The sequence below is a fragment of the Saccopteryx bilineata genome, chromosome 1, assembly GCF_036850765.1.
Source record: "Saccopteryx bilineata isolate mSacBil1 chromosome 1, mSacBil1_pri_phased_curated, whole genome shotgun sequence".
NCBI classification, from domain to species: domain Eukaryota; kingdom Metazoa; phylum Chordata; class Mammalia; order Chiroptera; family Emballonuridae; genus Saccopteryx; species Saccopteryx bilineata.
The window spans coordinates 46341833-46358998 of record NC_089490.1 but is presented as its reverse complement, the minus strand read 5'-3'; the positions used below and the strand labels follow the sequence as shown (position 1 = coordinate 46358998).

At 40.6% G+C, this 17166-nt stretch overlaps 1 protein-coding gene across 3 annotated transcripts in view; it reads right to left on the bottom strand.

Annotated features, from left to right (window-relative positions):
• The window catches only part of KCNQ5 (potassium voltage-gated channel subfamily Q member 5), a 625390-nt gene that overhangs the window by 72856 nt on the left and 535368 nt on the right, over positions 1 to 17166 (bottom strand). The window contains exons 8-11 of one of the 3 annotated variants that reach the window (XM_066253628.1): positions 15607 to 15701; positions 9663 to 9689; positions 4694 to 4750; positions 824 to 1044 (exon numbers count right to left, since the gene is read on the bottom strand). In XM_066253628.1, the coding sequence (XP_066109725.1) occupies positions 824 to 1044; positions 4694 to 4750; positions 9663 to 9689; positions 15607 to 15701 (400 nt within the window). The remainder of the gene's footprint in view (positions 1 to 823; positions 1045 to 4693; positions 4751 to 9662; positions 9690 to 15606; positions 15702 to 17166) is intronic. The other 2 variants (XM_066253635.1, XM_066253639.1) reach the window with 2 other exon arrangements.

Below are 17166 nucleotides of genomic sequence, written 5' to 3'. Positions count from 1 at the left end.
GTTAATTTTATCCTTCATGCTTTCAGGGCCTGGGAAAATACAGGTTCTGCTAGGGAATGAGAACAGAAGGACTGATAGCCTTCACAATTTCCATGTATTAATGGGAGATGCTATTTGATTTTGGTTCTTTGCCCAGTATAAGAAATCCCAAGGGTTACACTTAAAAGGAAAGTCATGCAAATCTTAAAAACGAAAATGTTTTAGTCCATAAACATGAAAATTATGTGGCACTCAATAAATCACATTGGCAAGTAAACTTGTGCTACATGGTATGATAAAAAGAAAAATAAAAGGTTCATTCCGCTTGGGAGAAGGATTTGAATTCCACTTATTAGATAAGAACTTTCAACAGGAATATTTCTAAGGAAGATAAGCAGTGAGCAGAGCACAGTGGAAGCGAGAACAGCATCTTCACTGTTGTCCCGAAAGGTGCTGTTACCTTTCCTAGTGTCCTTCAGGACGGGGTGCTGGGCCTCTGCTTGTCAGATATGATCTATACATCAAAAGGACAGTCCCGTTGATTTTGATATGGAACTTGTCTGATAACTAATCATGTGTTGTAGATATGAGTGCAATATTAACAACATATTGTTTGGTTTCTTTGAAATTTAGATTTAGTTGCCAAATTTGCTTTGAAAAGTTAACATATGTTTTATACATTTGTCCAAAGCAATGAATAAATTTCCAATAAAACCAAAGAGCGATTCCTTCCCCGAGGGTGTCTCCTTCTATCTGGAAGTGTACCATGGAAAATCAATTACTGCACAATTTCACTCACTATAGCCTATCACATTAAGAATGGTTATGGAAAAACAGGGCTTACCGTCTATCATGGGTTTTGGCTGAGAACTTTTGAGGCGCAGCGAGGGCCGGAAGCGGGTCCGGTCATTGAAGCTCCAGCTCTTCTGCACTTTGGTGGGGCTGCCCTCGGCCGTGATGTCGGTGCTCGGGGACCTCCTGTCACCTACTGAGGCTTGTCTGCTCTTAATACTCTGGCCTCTTGGGCTAGCCATGCGCACTCGCTCCTTAAAACTTAGCTTCTGACTGTGGACAACAGAGGCACGATTACTCCATTTCAAGCAATTTCTTCCATTTCACGTGGGTAAATAATTTGAGGAAATGGCATATGGTCATGTATTTCAATAAATAAGATGTTTTCGATAAGTAGGAGCATAGGAAAATGCTTTTCTCATTTTGGAAATTTGAGCTTTATCTAATCTCTCTGTTCGTACTTCTTTGAAGTCTATCTTATGTTATAGGTATACACACCATCCTGGATTCATAATAGAAAGGTCTGAGATCAAGTACAGTGATCTATACGCAAATTACACTGGAAATAACCATGAACTGGTTTGGTATTCACTTTTAACACATATTTTAGCTTTAACTTCAACTTTTTGAGATTTTTTTTTAGAAAGTTACTTTTTTATTTGGGAGCATATCTTACTGTAATTTCTAAACATTTCTACAGGAAAACAGGAACACTATTACATATACACATATATCTACATTTGGCATGCATTTTATATTCCAGGCAAGATTATGATATCCATAAATTCATGCAATCTCATAGCCGTTGGTAGCACTGCATACATAATAGTAAACATACAACACTCAGCACCACACTTCTATTATGCTAACATTCATTCTTGTGAGACAAACCACGCAAAGAACAGCCCCAATGTACAGTGAAGGCGATGACTGATTAACAATGGGATGCTATGTTCACTAACACAGTTTCCTGCTATTACACAGGTTTAGTGATTTGCTGTGGCAGCTACTGGTAAATTATACTTGTTCAGATATTCAGTTTTCAGATGCCAGCTAGGCTTGAACTGTTGTGGGTTGATAAAGGAAGTGTTAACAACAACAAGATCCAAAGTGCATCTCCATGTTTTTCTAATCAAGAGATGTGGCATGAGGCAGTGGAAAGGTAGATTGGAATCCAAGAGACTTGGTTGTGAGAGTCCTCATCTCTCACACGGAGACAAAAATAACAACAGGGCTGAAGGATTTTTTTGGGGGAGTCAAATGGATTGTAGAAGCTTTGTGTACCCATATTGTTTGTGCTCTTGTTTCACTTATAAACTACTGTGTTATTTATTAGAAAGCGACAGTGTTATCGAGTGAGAGGCCCAGGACTTTTCAGAGCCTGAAGACATGAAGTGAGATGGGTTGGAGGGAGGTCACCGGGAGCAGCTACTCTGAGATGCTGAGACCTGCAGGCGTGCCGCAGCCTTTGTGGGCATGAAGGCAGTGTTCTCATGGAGACGGAGTATCTGAGACGAAGTGGAGGGCTTATCTTTCCCACTTACCGCAATGTCCACTGTCCCCAACTGCAGCATGCCAACAGCAAATGTGTTTAGTGGATATGTGTTTTGAAACTAACAAGAAATAGTAACATTTATTTTTCCATGCCTAGTTGCTTAACAAATGATATTCTAAAAAGACACCACATTTTATGTGTGTTTACATGAAAACAAATCAAATAATGAACTATGATGATCAGAAAGTCCTAGTAACAATAAACGAGTCGACCATGCAACTGACAGCTCCCCTTGGAAACGCAGACGCAGCTAAATCCAGCACGAGTAGCTGAAGGCACATGCAAGGAACAGGCGGGGCAGTTTTGTGATGGGGTGAGGTTGATTCAAGAGTCCTTTAAAACAATCCCATCAGAAAAAAATTGAAACAATCCCATTCGTAAGGCTCCTTTTGTAGTTGACAAGTATATGATTCAATGGTAGATTACATTCAACAACAGCAACAATAACATCATAAAACCGCATCTTTTTATTCTCAGGCTAGGTTTTCTGTGTCATCCAAAGCCTTCACATTATTTAAACAAATCCTTCAGGGGACAGTGCTCAGAATGTCTACTCAAGCTTCTTCTTCTTCTTCTTCTTCTTTTTTTTTTTTTTTTTTTGTAGTATAAACTTCAAATCTCTTTTCAGTGTTAGCGCATCTGTTCCATCATTGAAATTTATGATGATCTGGTTCCGGAACATATGCTTACCTCTACACCTTTATTTAGATTAATGAATGACTTAAAGCTGGCATAGCTATCATTACAAGTGTTCTCACTTTACTTTATCTAATTGATTACCTTTTCTGAAACTAACTGTTCTAATTACTATAGAAAGTTGCATTTTAGTTAACATAAAATTATTTTCTCAAATTTTCAAGATATATCTCTATCCTAGGTCAATTAAATAAATAGGAAACTGACAAATACATCATAGAACCATTTAATGTAGAGTTTAATTTTTTCTTTAAAAAATTCAATTACTAAAAGAAGTGAAAATAAATAAGTATCAGCATCAAATCCGCCATGGCTTACTGACAATAGCAAAATATTTAAAAACAATTGTTTCCATGGAAATATTTTAAAAAATTGTCCCTTTGAAATATTTTGATATTATCTCTAAGTATTAATGGAAAGTAAAAGTAATATTAGTCCCTTAATTTCAGCACCATTCAAAGCATTTAAAGTTGATATAAATGAGTTTTAGATACCATTTCCCCTTCTGTCCTTCTAAATTACATAAATGTTTGCTAAGGTTTATTATTAAAAAAATTCTCAAGAACTATTTTAAAGTGAAATCAACATATTAGTAACATTAAGTTAGAAGAGACATGTAATATTTTCACTCTCTCTTTTGACATAATTGTCTGAAAATTAAGAATAAGATTCTAATCCAGAACTTTTTAAGCAGGCAACATTTTCTTTTTAAGAATAGGCAAAGATCTGTTTTGTGTCCTCTTACAAAAAGCTCACTTTTATTAATTTTTCTACTTCATTTCCTCTTTGGAAATCAACAGACCATCTTGATTAGATGGCTATTAAACTAATTAGGTGGCTGTTATTGAAAACACACATTGATTAAAAAATATAGATTCTTCACTAGTCCATTCAAGTATTTTCTTTGTATGTGTGTGTATGTGACATCAATAAACATGATATTTGAGAAGATTTATGTAACATTGCTTTTAGGAAGAATGCCAAGGATTATCCCCAGAAGAATAACAAGGAGGTCTCTCTTTGGAGAAAGTAACTAACGGGTCTCTGTTGTCATTGATTGAAGTATTTTTCTTAAGGTGCAGTCCCACATTCTGAGCTGAGCACTAAGCTCAGGGGAGCCTGCACGACTGCTCTGCAGGGGAATTCTTCCCTCTCTAGGAACGAGATGTACAAGTTAACTCAAATGGCCCAGCATGCAGTCTACTATTGGGTGTTGCCTGCCAGGGAACTGTGTGACATCATTATAAACCTGCAGTAATCCTCTTAGATTTAGAATGCTGTAGTTATCGTTGTACTTAATTAGGGTTTTAGCCTTTCACGGGATAAGCATTCTACAAATTCTCGCCTCAGGCACAATATGGCAAGTGAGTCGTAACAATGCACTGCGTGCAGCAGCTCAGAAGTTGTTCCACCACAAGGAGGCGCCAAGGGGCTGACTGCCAGTACTGCGCGGGACCCTGCCGGACAAAGGTGTCCTAGGGGTAGAGAGTATCAAAGCAGGCAACAGGCAACAAGGAGAACTACAAGCGGGTTGAAAACCTCATTCGAGAAGTCCTTAGGAAGAGTGAGTCTCTGAACAGGGCTCAAGTAGGGTGGCGCTGTACCCTGGCCATGCACCTGAGGTTAGTTGGCATTCTCGAGTTTCATGTCAATAGCTGGGATGCTGGGTACCTCTGCTTCCGTGTGGTGTACATTCTGAAGAGCTTCTGCTTATTACTACAGAACTTACTAGGAGTGAGGGAGATAGAGTAGCACATTACTAAGCATTTCAACACCAAGAAAGTGCTGAGGGATTTTATTTTCCATCTTGAAAAACAAAGCCATTCGGTTATATTTTTTTCTGATATAAGTATACAGTCTATTTAAGCAGTATTAACTATGTAGTTTAATTGTGCCACTCAAACTATACCTGGTACTCTTAATAGGATGAAATAATTGGATTTGAAATAGGCATCACAAATGATGGTAGTCTGAGTGTTAGCATCTGATTCATAAGAAAATAAGAATATAAATATTTTAGAATATAGCAACCTTGGTAATTAATAGCAACGCAACATAGTATAAGTGATTGAGGAATAAAATATTTAAAAATTAAGTATTTACAGAAATCAATGAAGTTGATAACATTGATTGCTTTGAAATAAAAATATTGATTTGTTCGGAACACTTGCAGTAATAGTTAACATAGGCAACCAATTGTCAGATAGAATACATGTTCCAAATGACAGAAGAAACGATTCTAGTTGCTAGTTGGTTAGAAAAAAGTTTTTTACTTTAAGTCTTATGATGTGTTTACTTTCTCTTAATGATAAATGTAAACAGAAGAGACTATTTTGAAAAAAAATTAGAAGCAATCTAACATTTTACTAATCAGGGCACAAGTTGAATACTGAAGGAAAAAAAAGCCTAGTTTTACTGCATTTAACATGCATCTCATTCATTTCAGACAAAATAAAGAAAATTTAAATAATGGCAAATAAATGCAGAAGAGAAGAAGACAGTCTTGATTGTCAGTGTTCTAGAGTTCTCTCCTAAGAGCCACACATCTCCTCAAACCTAATAAAGCCAACCACGGAGGAGCAATTTGGACAAAGCACTCAGCAGACCACAGCACAGTATTGTAATAAAAGAATATCATTTCTGCTTTAACTTTTAAGACATGCATCTTTATAATAGTCTCATAAGTACCTGTTAAAGCAACTTTCGAAAGTCTACCAAGTTTGACAGTTTTGTTAATTCTTTATAAATTGCAAGCTAGGCAGCTTAACTGCAGAGCACACATCCAACAATGGTTGACTAGGAGACAGGGTAAGCAGAAGCAGTGAGTTTTACAGATAATCCCTGAACCCCTCAACACTTCACTAGTGCGATCTATTCTCATCGCAATAAAAACTTAACAGGTAGGAATAAGTAAAAGCCTTTTGGTACCAGTGTGATGACTAATTCACAAACTATTTGCTGGCTAACTGATTTCCTTGTCAAGGAGAAGGGATGAGGACAAAGGACCTCAAGGACAGAATACTGGCTTAATGTCCTGATGGGTTTATAGGCTAATTTTCTTTGAAAGTGACTATTTATAGAGAAACAAAGAAAACCTATCCAGTTTAAAAAGTGAGTTGTAAAAATTACTTAATAGAATGATTAATTAGAATAAGATTCATCAACACATTCACCACCACACATGAGATTAGAACTGTTTTAGTGGGAAGACAGAGGAAAACAAACGAATAATTAAATGATGTTAGAGAAGCTGTATTTATGGCCTTAGTGGAGGAAGAACAGAGCAGGCTCAGTTGAGACTAACAGTAATTTATACCTGACCTTCTACCAAAGAGAGTCAAAGAAACATTATTTTCACTGTTGTTCAGTTGAACTCTTCTTGAGACTGTTGGCTTGTATGTTTAAAGAAAATTTTGGATCTGTCACAAACAGTGCTAAGCCATGTCAGAACTGGGTGTTTTTCTTAGTGGCCTAAGACATCGCAGATGAATTTTGTTTAAACATAGCCTAATCTCAGTGTGGAAAGACAAAATCTCTTTAACAAGAATATTCTGGAGCAGGGAATCAAATTAACTAAGAGTGCGATGCCTCAATCCATTCTGCAGAGAGAAAACCTCTTTATGTATAGCCCTGTCTATAACTGTGGCCTTCTCATTCAGAGGAGTGACTGCTGGGCACCAGGAGAGGGGTACTGGCTGTTGTATTCAACTCATCTACACTTGGTTTACTCCCAGTTCTTAACACAATGAAAAAGCAAGAGGAAGGATTTAGGGCGTTACAGGCTCTGAAATACTCAGTGAGTTGGCTAAAGCGTATCTATTCTGCTTATCTGAATCATCATCAATAACTCAATATCCCCAAACTGTAAAGGGCTCTCTGCACTTGACTGGTACTTATTCCAATTGAAATTGGGCCAGGCATTAGCCATCAATATTCTGGACTCAGATCTGCTTTCTGCTAAGGGAGGATTCTCATTATAAGTGCTTTTTCCTTTGTGCATATTCTAGTTGAGTAAAGGCCAATTTGTTATTTTCTAAGATGGCACTGTTGCAATTATTATTACAATAGTCTTTCTGTATTTATTATGCAATATTATAAATCTCATTGCCTATGGTACAAAACAAGGTAAAAGCTAAGGTAATATTAAAATGGGAGCTTCAGCTTATTTGCTTCAAATTATTGAAATGTTCATTTCCCCCCTCTTTTTATAGTTCTTCTCTTTCCCATTTTTGTTGATGTTTTATCTCCTTTTGCATAAACTACTTGGGGTCAGAGACATTTTATTACACTATCCAAGAATTATTTACTGAGCACAATCTCTGTCAGAGTTTCACATAGGGGAGTGTGATGTGTATTTGGGGGTAGAAAATGTAAGTGTTTGAAGTATACACGCACAATGTGTTTCAAGGTTTGTTTGTTTTTTTGCCAATTGTCCAATGACCACAGAGAAGCAAGAACTCTTTGTGTGAGATTCTCTAAGTCAATTACTTGGCTCAGTTGTTCTGTATATATTCAAACCCTCAGGTGAGTTATCTTTGAGAACCTCAGTCAAAAGTATGCGGAATAAATTTTAATGTTTCAGGTGTATTTGAGCATCATGAAATTTAAAGAACTTGGCTGGTCGACTTTCTGAATTTTGACAGCTGACTGGGAGGTTCATTTTGGACCGAGGGACTGAAGTTTGATAACTGCCTTTTAACCCTGTCATTGCTCTCTGTCTTGCTAAGATTTGGAAAAAGTGCAATATCATTGTGTCAACTCATGGTGACCCCTCACTCAGGATGGCCATGGAGGTTGCACTTTAGCAAGGCCACGTGATGTAAAAACTTACTCTTTCCATGTCAACAGCTCTGGTTTGGGGGGTGAAACCAAGATAGATGACCTTACTCTCAGGTAGCTAGTAGGCTTGTGCCAAAGGTGGCTTCTGACCTCAGCATTTGGAGACCCATCAATCTTTAAGATAAGTCATATGTGGGTAAGTCCTGAGAAAGCTTTTCAAACATCGCCAAAGACACTAAAACAGCTTATAATGGCTTTGACTTACTTTGTGTCACTTTTTTCAAGTAACGTTGTCACAATGGAAGGATGGCAGGGTCTGGTCTAACTCTACCTCTACCAAGTAAGAGAAGGGGCTTTAATAGCGTACGCTGTGTAGGCTTACCTACCCTGGAGAGGCACTTGATGTCTAACATCCTACCACATCTATCACTCATCACAAATAAATGCATTTATGATTTGGTTTGTGAATCTTTTTAAGTGTTCATACAAGGCAGAAAAGAGTCACCTAGAACCTCATCACCCCAAGTGAACTTTCAAAACTAGTTTCAGTATGGTATAAATATATTATGATTAATGCTATTAGTATAACAAAGCTAAAGGAACAATCCCTGGATCCATATGTACCCCTATCAGGGCTAACTATAGGCAGGGGACACTTTTATTGACTCATTACTGAAGCAAGTGGCAATAATAGAGAAATGACTGTGTCCTTTCTTCCCTTCCAGGCCCCTGGGATTCTCCTGTTGGTTCTGCCTCTGCTACTTCTCACACTATCACCTGGTTCTGTCCTCCAGGGCTCTGCTCCCAAACCCAGACCCTGGGGTCCTTACTGGTGCTCACTAATACAGATTAAAATGACAGCCTTCACTTCTTAGTCTCTCCAGGTGTAAATCTCTGCTCTTCACTCTGATAAAGCTTTTTCTTCTAATGCAGGAAAGAATGACCCTAAATTATTATTATGATTATTTAGTTCAAAACTTTAAATTATTTGGTGAATAAGAGGAAGATTATCTTCTTATTAAAGAATGAGGTTTGGGGGGAGACTCTTCTTTTGAATCAGGTCACCTGAGTAAACCTCAGGGCTTGGTGAGCTGGAGATGGCACAGTGAGACTGTTCTCACCTCCTGCACACAATGTTCCTTTGCCAAAAAAAAAAAAAAAAAAAGACACCAAAACAAAAAAAGAACCCAGCCAGAACCAGTTTCTCACTCTAAAAGAAGCATGTTGCCTGACCAGGTGGTGGCGCAGTGGATAGAGCATTGGACTGGAATGTGGAGGACCCCGAGGTCGCCAGCTTGAGCGCGGGCTCACCTGGCTTCAGCAAAAAGCTCACCAGTTTGGACCCAAGGTTGCTGGCTTGAGCAAGGGTTACTTGGTCTGCTGAAGGCCTGTGGTCAAGGCACATATGAGAAAGCAATCAATGAACAACTAAGGTGTCGCGGCAAAAAACTGATGATTGATGCTTCTCATCTCTTTCTGTTCCTGCCTGCCTGTCCCTGTCTATCCCTCTCTCTGACTCTCTCTCTGTCCTTGTAAAAATAAAAAAAAATAAAAAAATAAAATAAAATAAAAGAAGCACCTTGATGAAGCGATTATATCTTGTCCTGCTTCTCGGGATTTAAATATTTGGGTGAGAGTTCTGTCTGGGAAAGTGGTAGCAAGGAGTAACCAAAGACACTTAAGCACCCGGGGGGAGTGGGAGGGGGAAATCAATAACACAGCAACCTCTTCAGGCAATCTTGTGAAAGGTCACTTTTAATCATCTTGTATTTGCTGTTCGATTTTACTCACATGAGACACATTTAAAACATCTGTTAGGCACAGATATATAAACACACATGTAGCAGAAAAGATCACAAACCTGCTTGATGTTTCCCCTTGCTCTTTCCTTCAGATGCGTGCAGACAGAAGAGAAATGGTGATAAAAGAGTGAATACATTTATAGCACTTGATAGTGGCCAAATTGGAGATTGGGAACTCAAGTACCTTAAGTAATTCTTTTCAAGCAAGATCCATGGTAGCAAATTTTTAAAAAAATAATAAACATACCCAACTTTTAAACATATATTCTTTGTGGCACAGACCAGAGATAGCATAACATTTACTTAGAAAAATATGCTGCCTACATGTAACTAAAACTATGGGCTCTTCAACAGCCAGAGTTGCCCGTGGTTAAGAGAATGTGGTTCTGATTTAACCAGCACCAGCCGAGAATCTTAGAATGGGGCTGGTTACAATGTAGCTGTAGCCCCTGCACTTTAGACAGACTTTTGGGTTCTTCATGTGGATTCATTCATGTGGGACTTGTACCTCAATCACTTGTTGAGGAAGATGTTGTTTTTTTATTGTATAAGGTATGAATTCTCTTGGAAAATATTAGGCACATAGAAAATCTCTTAGAATTCTTCCAGGCTAGTGTTAGGGTGTTTTTAATTACCCACGTTAGCAAGTTCAGGTCTCTGGGACATGGTGCGCACGATCTGTGTGTCCCTTAGGCAGACACTTCCCTTTCTTGTGGGTCTTGATTTTTTTTTTTTTTGTATTTTTCTGAAGCTGGAAACAGGGAGAGACAGTCAGACAGACTCCCGCATGCGCCCGACCGGGATCCACCCAGTACGCCCACCAGGGGCGAGCCTCTGCCCACCAGGGGGCGACGCTCTGCCCACCAGGGGCGATGCTCTGCCCCTCCGGGGCGTCGCTCTGCCACGACCAGAGCCACTCTAGCGCCTGGGGCAGAGGCCAAGGAGCCATCCCCAGCGCCTGGCTGCGGGAGGGGAAGAGAGAGACAGAGAGGAAGGAGGGGAGGGTGGGGGTGGAGAAGCAAATGGGCGCTTCTCCTATGTGCCCTGGCCGGGAATCCAACCCGGGTCCCCCGCACGCCAGGCCGACGCTCTACCGCTGAGCCAACGGGCCAGGGCCGGTCTTGATTTTTTTTATGAATAAATTGAAGGCATTGTATTGGATAACATCTAAATTCTGACTTCTTAGGATACCCTTAGGCATCCTTGTTGCTTGACAATTCCCTATAGTTTCATAAAACATTTGACTCATTCCCTAAAATAGCATGTGTACCTGTGTTTCACCCTTTGCATAGCCTTCATTCTCTTTGAGAAGAAAATCAAGAAAAATATGTTCCCTCTATAAAACCTTTTGTTATTACAACAAAATTTGAAATAGCAACTGCGGAGACCTCAAGTAAAATGTAAGAGACAAATCAGACCTGAGAGTAAGAAACTTCTGGGTGTACCCCTGCAGGTTTGAGTGGGTGTGGCATGCCCTGTTACCGTGGCCGCCCCCACCCCCATCTACTCACACAGTTCTCACACCTCTTTCCTGTCTTCCTCCCTGGGATGGGGTTGTGGAGTTCACAGCATCCTATCCTATGTCTAACACTGTGGGGAACAAGAGCACGGCTGGTATTTTTTCACAGTGTGATAATGATAATGATGATGATGCTATTCGTAATATGACCGCTTTGCTGACTATCCACACTACTCACAAAAGTTAGGGGATCAGGGAACGTACAGATACTCCAGTACTTTCAGCCTTTTGTACAGTGCATTTTCACCAATGAAATAAAAGTTGGTTTTACATCTCATTTGCATAATCAAACAACTTTCTTTGACTTGTTTGCTTTTCTGATGTTTTTGTTTAATAAAAAAATAAAATGCTTTTTTTTATCGCTTCATATTCATTTTGAAATATCTCCTAATTTTTGTGAGCAATATATTTAAAACTGCAGCCACAACTGCTTCTTAATTCTTTCCTTAATTTTACTTTTTTCTTTAGTACTCATCACTATCTAATCTATTATATATCTTATTTATTTATTTTTTTTGTATTTTTCTGAAGCTGGAAATGGGGAGAGACAGTCTGACAGACTCCGCATGTGCCCTACCGGGATCCACCTGGCACGCCCACCAGGAGGCGACGCGCTGCCCACCAGGGGGCGATGCTCTGCCCCTCTGGGGTGTCACTCTGCTGCAACCAGAGCCACTCTAGCACCTGAGGCAGAGGCCAAGGAGCCATCCCCAGCGCCCGGGCCATCTTTGCTCCAATGGAGCCTCGCTGCGGGAGGGGAAGAGAGAGACAGAGAGGAAGGAGAGGGGGAGGGGTGAAGAGGCAGATGGGCGCCTCTCCTGTGTGCCCTGGCCGGGAATCGAACCCGGGACTTCTGCACGCCAGGCCGATGCTCTACCACTGAGCCAACTGGCCAGGGCCTATTATATATCCCTGGAATAGTACTTTGTACATAATAGGTACTCAATGAATCCTTGTTGAATGAATGCATTAATGAGTGAATGATCTCTTCCTTCAAAAGGTTTTAGACCCTGAATGTTATAGAGAAATACACTATGCAAATAGAAAAAAGTTTTAGTCTGTTTCTCACTACATATCACTTTCTGCTCATAAGCCACTTAGCTTGATAAATGTAAAAATATTCCTCTAAGTCACTGTAAATTATTTTCCTCACAAACCTACATACTTGATTAAAGCAGATTTGCTTTTTAAAACAAAGGTTCTAAACTTGGCTTCAGGGAGTTTATGACGACATTAAAATTGTAGGCAAAGTTTTAATATTTTATGCAGTAAACATTTTCTTGGAAAAGAGTCCATAATTACCATCCCATTCTCAGTGGTTTAACAAAAAACAAAAACAACAACAAAGATTAAGAACCACTACAGTTTATAACAATGAAGCACAGCTGATGGGAGAGATGTTAGGACATCCAGGAATCCCAGAGCTTTGCCGTTTGAGGGTTGACTGCTGCGAAGTTCTGGACAAATAGCTGTTATTAGTGAATGGGACCAAGTCTCAGGGGCTAATGAGAGTGGAGGAGGGAGAGGGAGGGGCAGGGTTGATGACCACAGTGGAACAGGGGGAATGCAGGTGTTGGCATTAGTTTTCCTTCCTCTACTCCCACTTAAAACAGGGAAAATAGCAAAGGAAAAGAGAGAAATTATGTGAGTAAAATAATAGTTTGTGTCCTGGAAGAATCTCATTCAATATTAAATAGTTTTTCCAGGCTTCAGAATGAGTTTTAATTCAAAAACTGAGGGAATGGGAAGCCAAATAACCACTTATGGTGACAGACCACTCTCTTCTGTCGCTTAAGAAGCATCTTTTGGTTTTTCTGCCAGCCTTCCTGCTATATACTGCTCACAAAAATTAGGGGATATTTCAAAATGAATATGAAGTGATAAAAAAAAAGCATTTGATTTTCTTTTCTTTTTTTTTTTTTCTTTTCATTTTTCTGAAGCTGGAAATAGGGAGAGACAGTCAGACAGACTCCCGCATGCGCCCGACCGGGATCCACCCGGCACGCCCACCAGGGGCGAAGCTCTGCCCACCAGGGGGCGATGCTCTGCCCATCCTGGGCATCGCCATGTTGCGACCAGAGCCACTCTAGCGCCTGGGGCAGAGGCCACAGAGCCATCCCCAGCGCCCGGGCCATCTTTGCTCCTATGGAGCCTTGGCTGCGGGAGGGGACGAGAGAGACAGAGAGGAAAGCGCGGCGGAGGGGTGGAGAAGCAAATGGGCGCTTCTCCTGTGTGCCCTGGCCGGGAATCGAACCCGGGTCCTCCGCACGCTAGGCCGACGCTCTACCGCTGAGCCAACCGGCCAGGGCCTGATTTTCTTTTTATTAACCAAGAACATCAGAAAAGCAAACAAGTCAAAGAAAGTTGATTATGCAAATGAGATGCAAAACCAACTTTTATTTCATTGGTGAAAATACACCATACAAAAGGCTGAAAGTACTGGAGTATCTGCACGTTCCCTGATCCCCTAATTTTTGAGAGCAGTACATTTACCTGGGAACTTTTATGACAAAAACAAATACAATTTTTATGTAATTCCATTTTTGGCTCATACCCTCAAGGAGCAGATGGCACAAGAGTTATATTTCTTTTTTTTTCATACTAAAACTTTGAAAGAGTCCAGTACTCAATAAAGGGAATTTAACTGAATTTTAAGATTTAAATGGAAAGAGAATTCTCATCCATATATGCAGTAAACAACAATAGTGTTTCTGTCCTTGCTAAGGTTCCACCCTATAAAATCCTGGTGATCTATGTCTGTCACAGGTGCTGTCAAAGTTTTGACACCAATTTTTATTTTTTTGTATTTTTTTCTGGAGAAGCAGGGAGGCAGAGAGACAGACTCCCACATATGCCTGACCAGGATCCACCTGGCATGCCCACCAGGGGGTGAAGCTCTGTGCATCTGGGACGTTGCTCTGTTGCAACCAGAGCCATTCTAGCACCTGAGGCAAAGGCCATGGGGCCATCCTCAGCGCTTGGGCCAACTTTGCTCCAATGGAGCCCTGGCTATGGGAGGGGAAATGTGAGATAGAGAGGAAGGAGAGGGGGGAGGGTAGAGAAGCAGATGGGAGCTTCTCCTGTGTGCCCTGGCTGGGAATCAAACCCGGGACTTCCACACGCCAGGCGGATGCTCTACCACTGAACCAGCCGGCCAGGGCTAATACCAACTTTTAAGAGACATGTTCCATTAGAGCTTAGAAGTTATTTTGCCCAACGCTTGTCCTTCATTTTGCGGATGGGAGAACTGAAGCCTCCCACAGGCCAGGGCAATCCAGCAGGTCCCATCAGTTACAGATGGATCTGCCACCCGCAACAGCCTGTGTTCTGCTACATCCCACACCTTTGACACTGCAGTTCCAGGGAACACGTCGTGAAGGTTTCCCCAGCCAGTTTCTCTTCCACATCAGTAAGGAAGAAATTCCTCTCACTGAGCCATAGTAGTTAGGTACTCGAATCCTAGGAAGCCACTAAGATTAAGGTTCTATGGGTCTATAAAGGAAAACGACTAGTGCTCTAAAATCTTAAATCCTATAAGTGATTTGATCACGTTTGACCAATTCGGGTAACTGACCATTGTAATCAAGCTGGGTGACTCACAGGAAGACTTGACCTCGACTGACTTATTTTGGTTGTTTCAATGAAGATTTCTTTAATTAGATGGTATTTATGATTTAATATGTGCTCTGCTAGTTGAAATGGAGTCCAGGATTCCAGGACTAAGGACATTTCTGGAAAATTAAAGTTCACGTGGCAAGCATCAGGACTGTTCACATTTCCTCTGGCTCTCTTGTCCTCCCAGGCACGTGGCCGCACTGCACCTCCCTGTCCCCTTGGAGATTAGGCACGGCCAGGTGACACGCTTTGGCCGATGAAATGTGAATGTAAGTGATATAACTTTTAATTTTGAACGCTAATTCCAAATTTTAATCTCTTTAGTTTCATTTGCTTCGTTGTAAACCGTAGTCCTTCTAGGACTCCAACTCTTCTCTTATTTTGTTACTGATATTAGTTTGATTTACAAGTGAAAACCTAAGGGCCCTCCTATAAGGGGGCATGTACGAGAAACGGCCCCGAGGGACTTCATGGAGCAAAGATACATTGCTCTCAACGCTCTCCCCGCTTGGGATCAGGTGATTGATGGAGATGAAACAATCATTATTTTTAAGAAGCAGTAGTGCTTACCTTTAGAATTCTGGTGGGTGGTATGGAATGAGGTACGAGAGAGTGAACATTAAATAGTAGAAACAACTCCCTACAAAAGTTTAAATGCCTTTCATCTCTAAGCGCCTCACATCTATGGACGGTGAGGAGTGACGCTGAGTCCACGGAATTTTGTGCCTGAGCTGCTGCTAAACGGGTTGGAATCTCTCGAAGAGAAAGAGAAAGACAAGCCCCAAATCAACGCTCTGGGTGTGTGTGTGGTTTGGTTTTCAAGTTTGAAGACACTCGGCTACAGCACCAGCTGTCACACTGATACCTACTTGGTAGGGCTGCAGGTGTGCAAGGCCTTCAAGTGCGGCTTCCAGGTTGCAATGGAGACGGATTTCTCATCAGCTGCATAACTACGCCAAACACACTGCAGGTGATATATGTAGGGACATAAAAAAGAAAAACAAAAAAGAGGGGAAGATAGAGTGAAATAAAGGGCAATTATTATGTTAATACACATTAAGAATCTTTTTCTTGTCATACTCAGCCCTGACAAATGTCCAGAGGCTGATGACCACTTTGGCATTTGCAGCTGGCTGTGAAACATATACTGCCACATCTGTAGAACTGCTTTTCAAAACAACTCACACCAAAAAACAAAAGTCCTAAGAAGTGTAACCCGAAGCAATTTTGAATTGGTTAGGCAGAGATATGACAGTATCTGAGGTAACCTACCTGAGCATGAACATGCACTCCAGGACCCAACTGCTCATCTTTAGTCACTATTTGAGAAGATGGAGGTAAATGACTACTGAAAACCCATGGTGCCACTAGGAAGCTAACTAGTAACTGGCTAGTAAACTGATGACCACCAGGGTATGTTAATGATTTAGTGAAATTTCATGAAGTTGAACTATGTGACAATTCTAATGCTAAAAATAAAGACAGTGATTACAGAAAGCAGGGCTAGCCTACCAATGGTGAGGCAGTGGATTCAGCAGGGATGTTGAGGGCCCTGTCAGAACACCAAGGGTCCTGGTTTGAAATCCTGAGGTCGCTGGTTAGAGCATGGGGTCGCCAGCTTGATTGTGGGGTTGCCAACTTGAGTGCGGGATTGCTGGCTTGAGCATGGGATCATTGATATGATCCCAAGGTTGCTGGCTTGAGCAAGGGGTCACTGGCTTGGCTTGAGTCCCACCCCTTCAAGGCATGTATGTGAAGGAATCAATAAACACCTAAAGTGAAGCAACTACAAGTTGATGCTTTTAATCTCCTTCCTCCCCCTCCTTCCTGTCTCTCTCTCTTTAAAAAACAAAAACAAAAACAAACAAACAAACAAAAACAGGGCTAAACAAGATAAAGGAAAATGTATTTTCTAGGAATATAACTGGAAAGCACTTAAGGATTTAATGTCATGATCTAAGAATATGTTTGTACCTCCCTGTAAAACATATGCTCTGTCTACTTCATATAATTACACTTGACATATATAATGTGAAGCATTTCCCTGTAATCCTCACAGAATGTGAAGTAAGACCTTCTATTTTATAGATGAAAAAAAGAAAAGTCCAGATAAAATAAGAGGTTTACAGAAGGTTAATAGGGTTGCCTAGCCTTGGTTTTAGAATCTCTCCACTGTCTTGTGCTGATTGCTCGATGACTGTTGGCAAAGCTTCCCTCTGAACCGTTCACTGTCTGAACTTACTTTCAATATAGATTTTGGCAAATTTCTTTCCTATGTAATAAGTCTGAAAACGTTTCTAATGACCAAGGGTTTACTCCAAAATTCTGAGAGAAAAAATTTTATTCTAACTCATCAACCAAAGCATTATATTTTATGTGGCAAATTCATTTAAAGAAGTCACATTCCTGCTATGTAACTATCATTCACA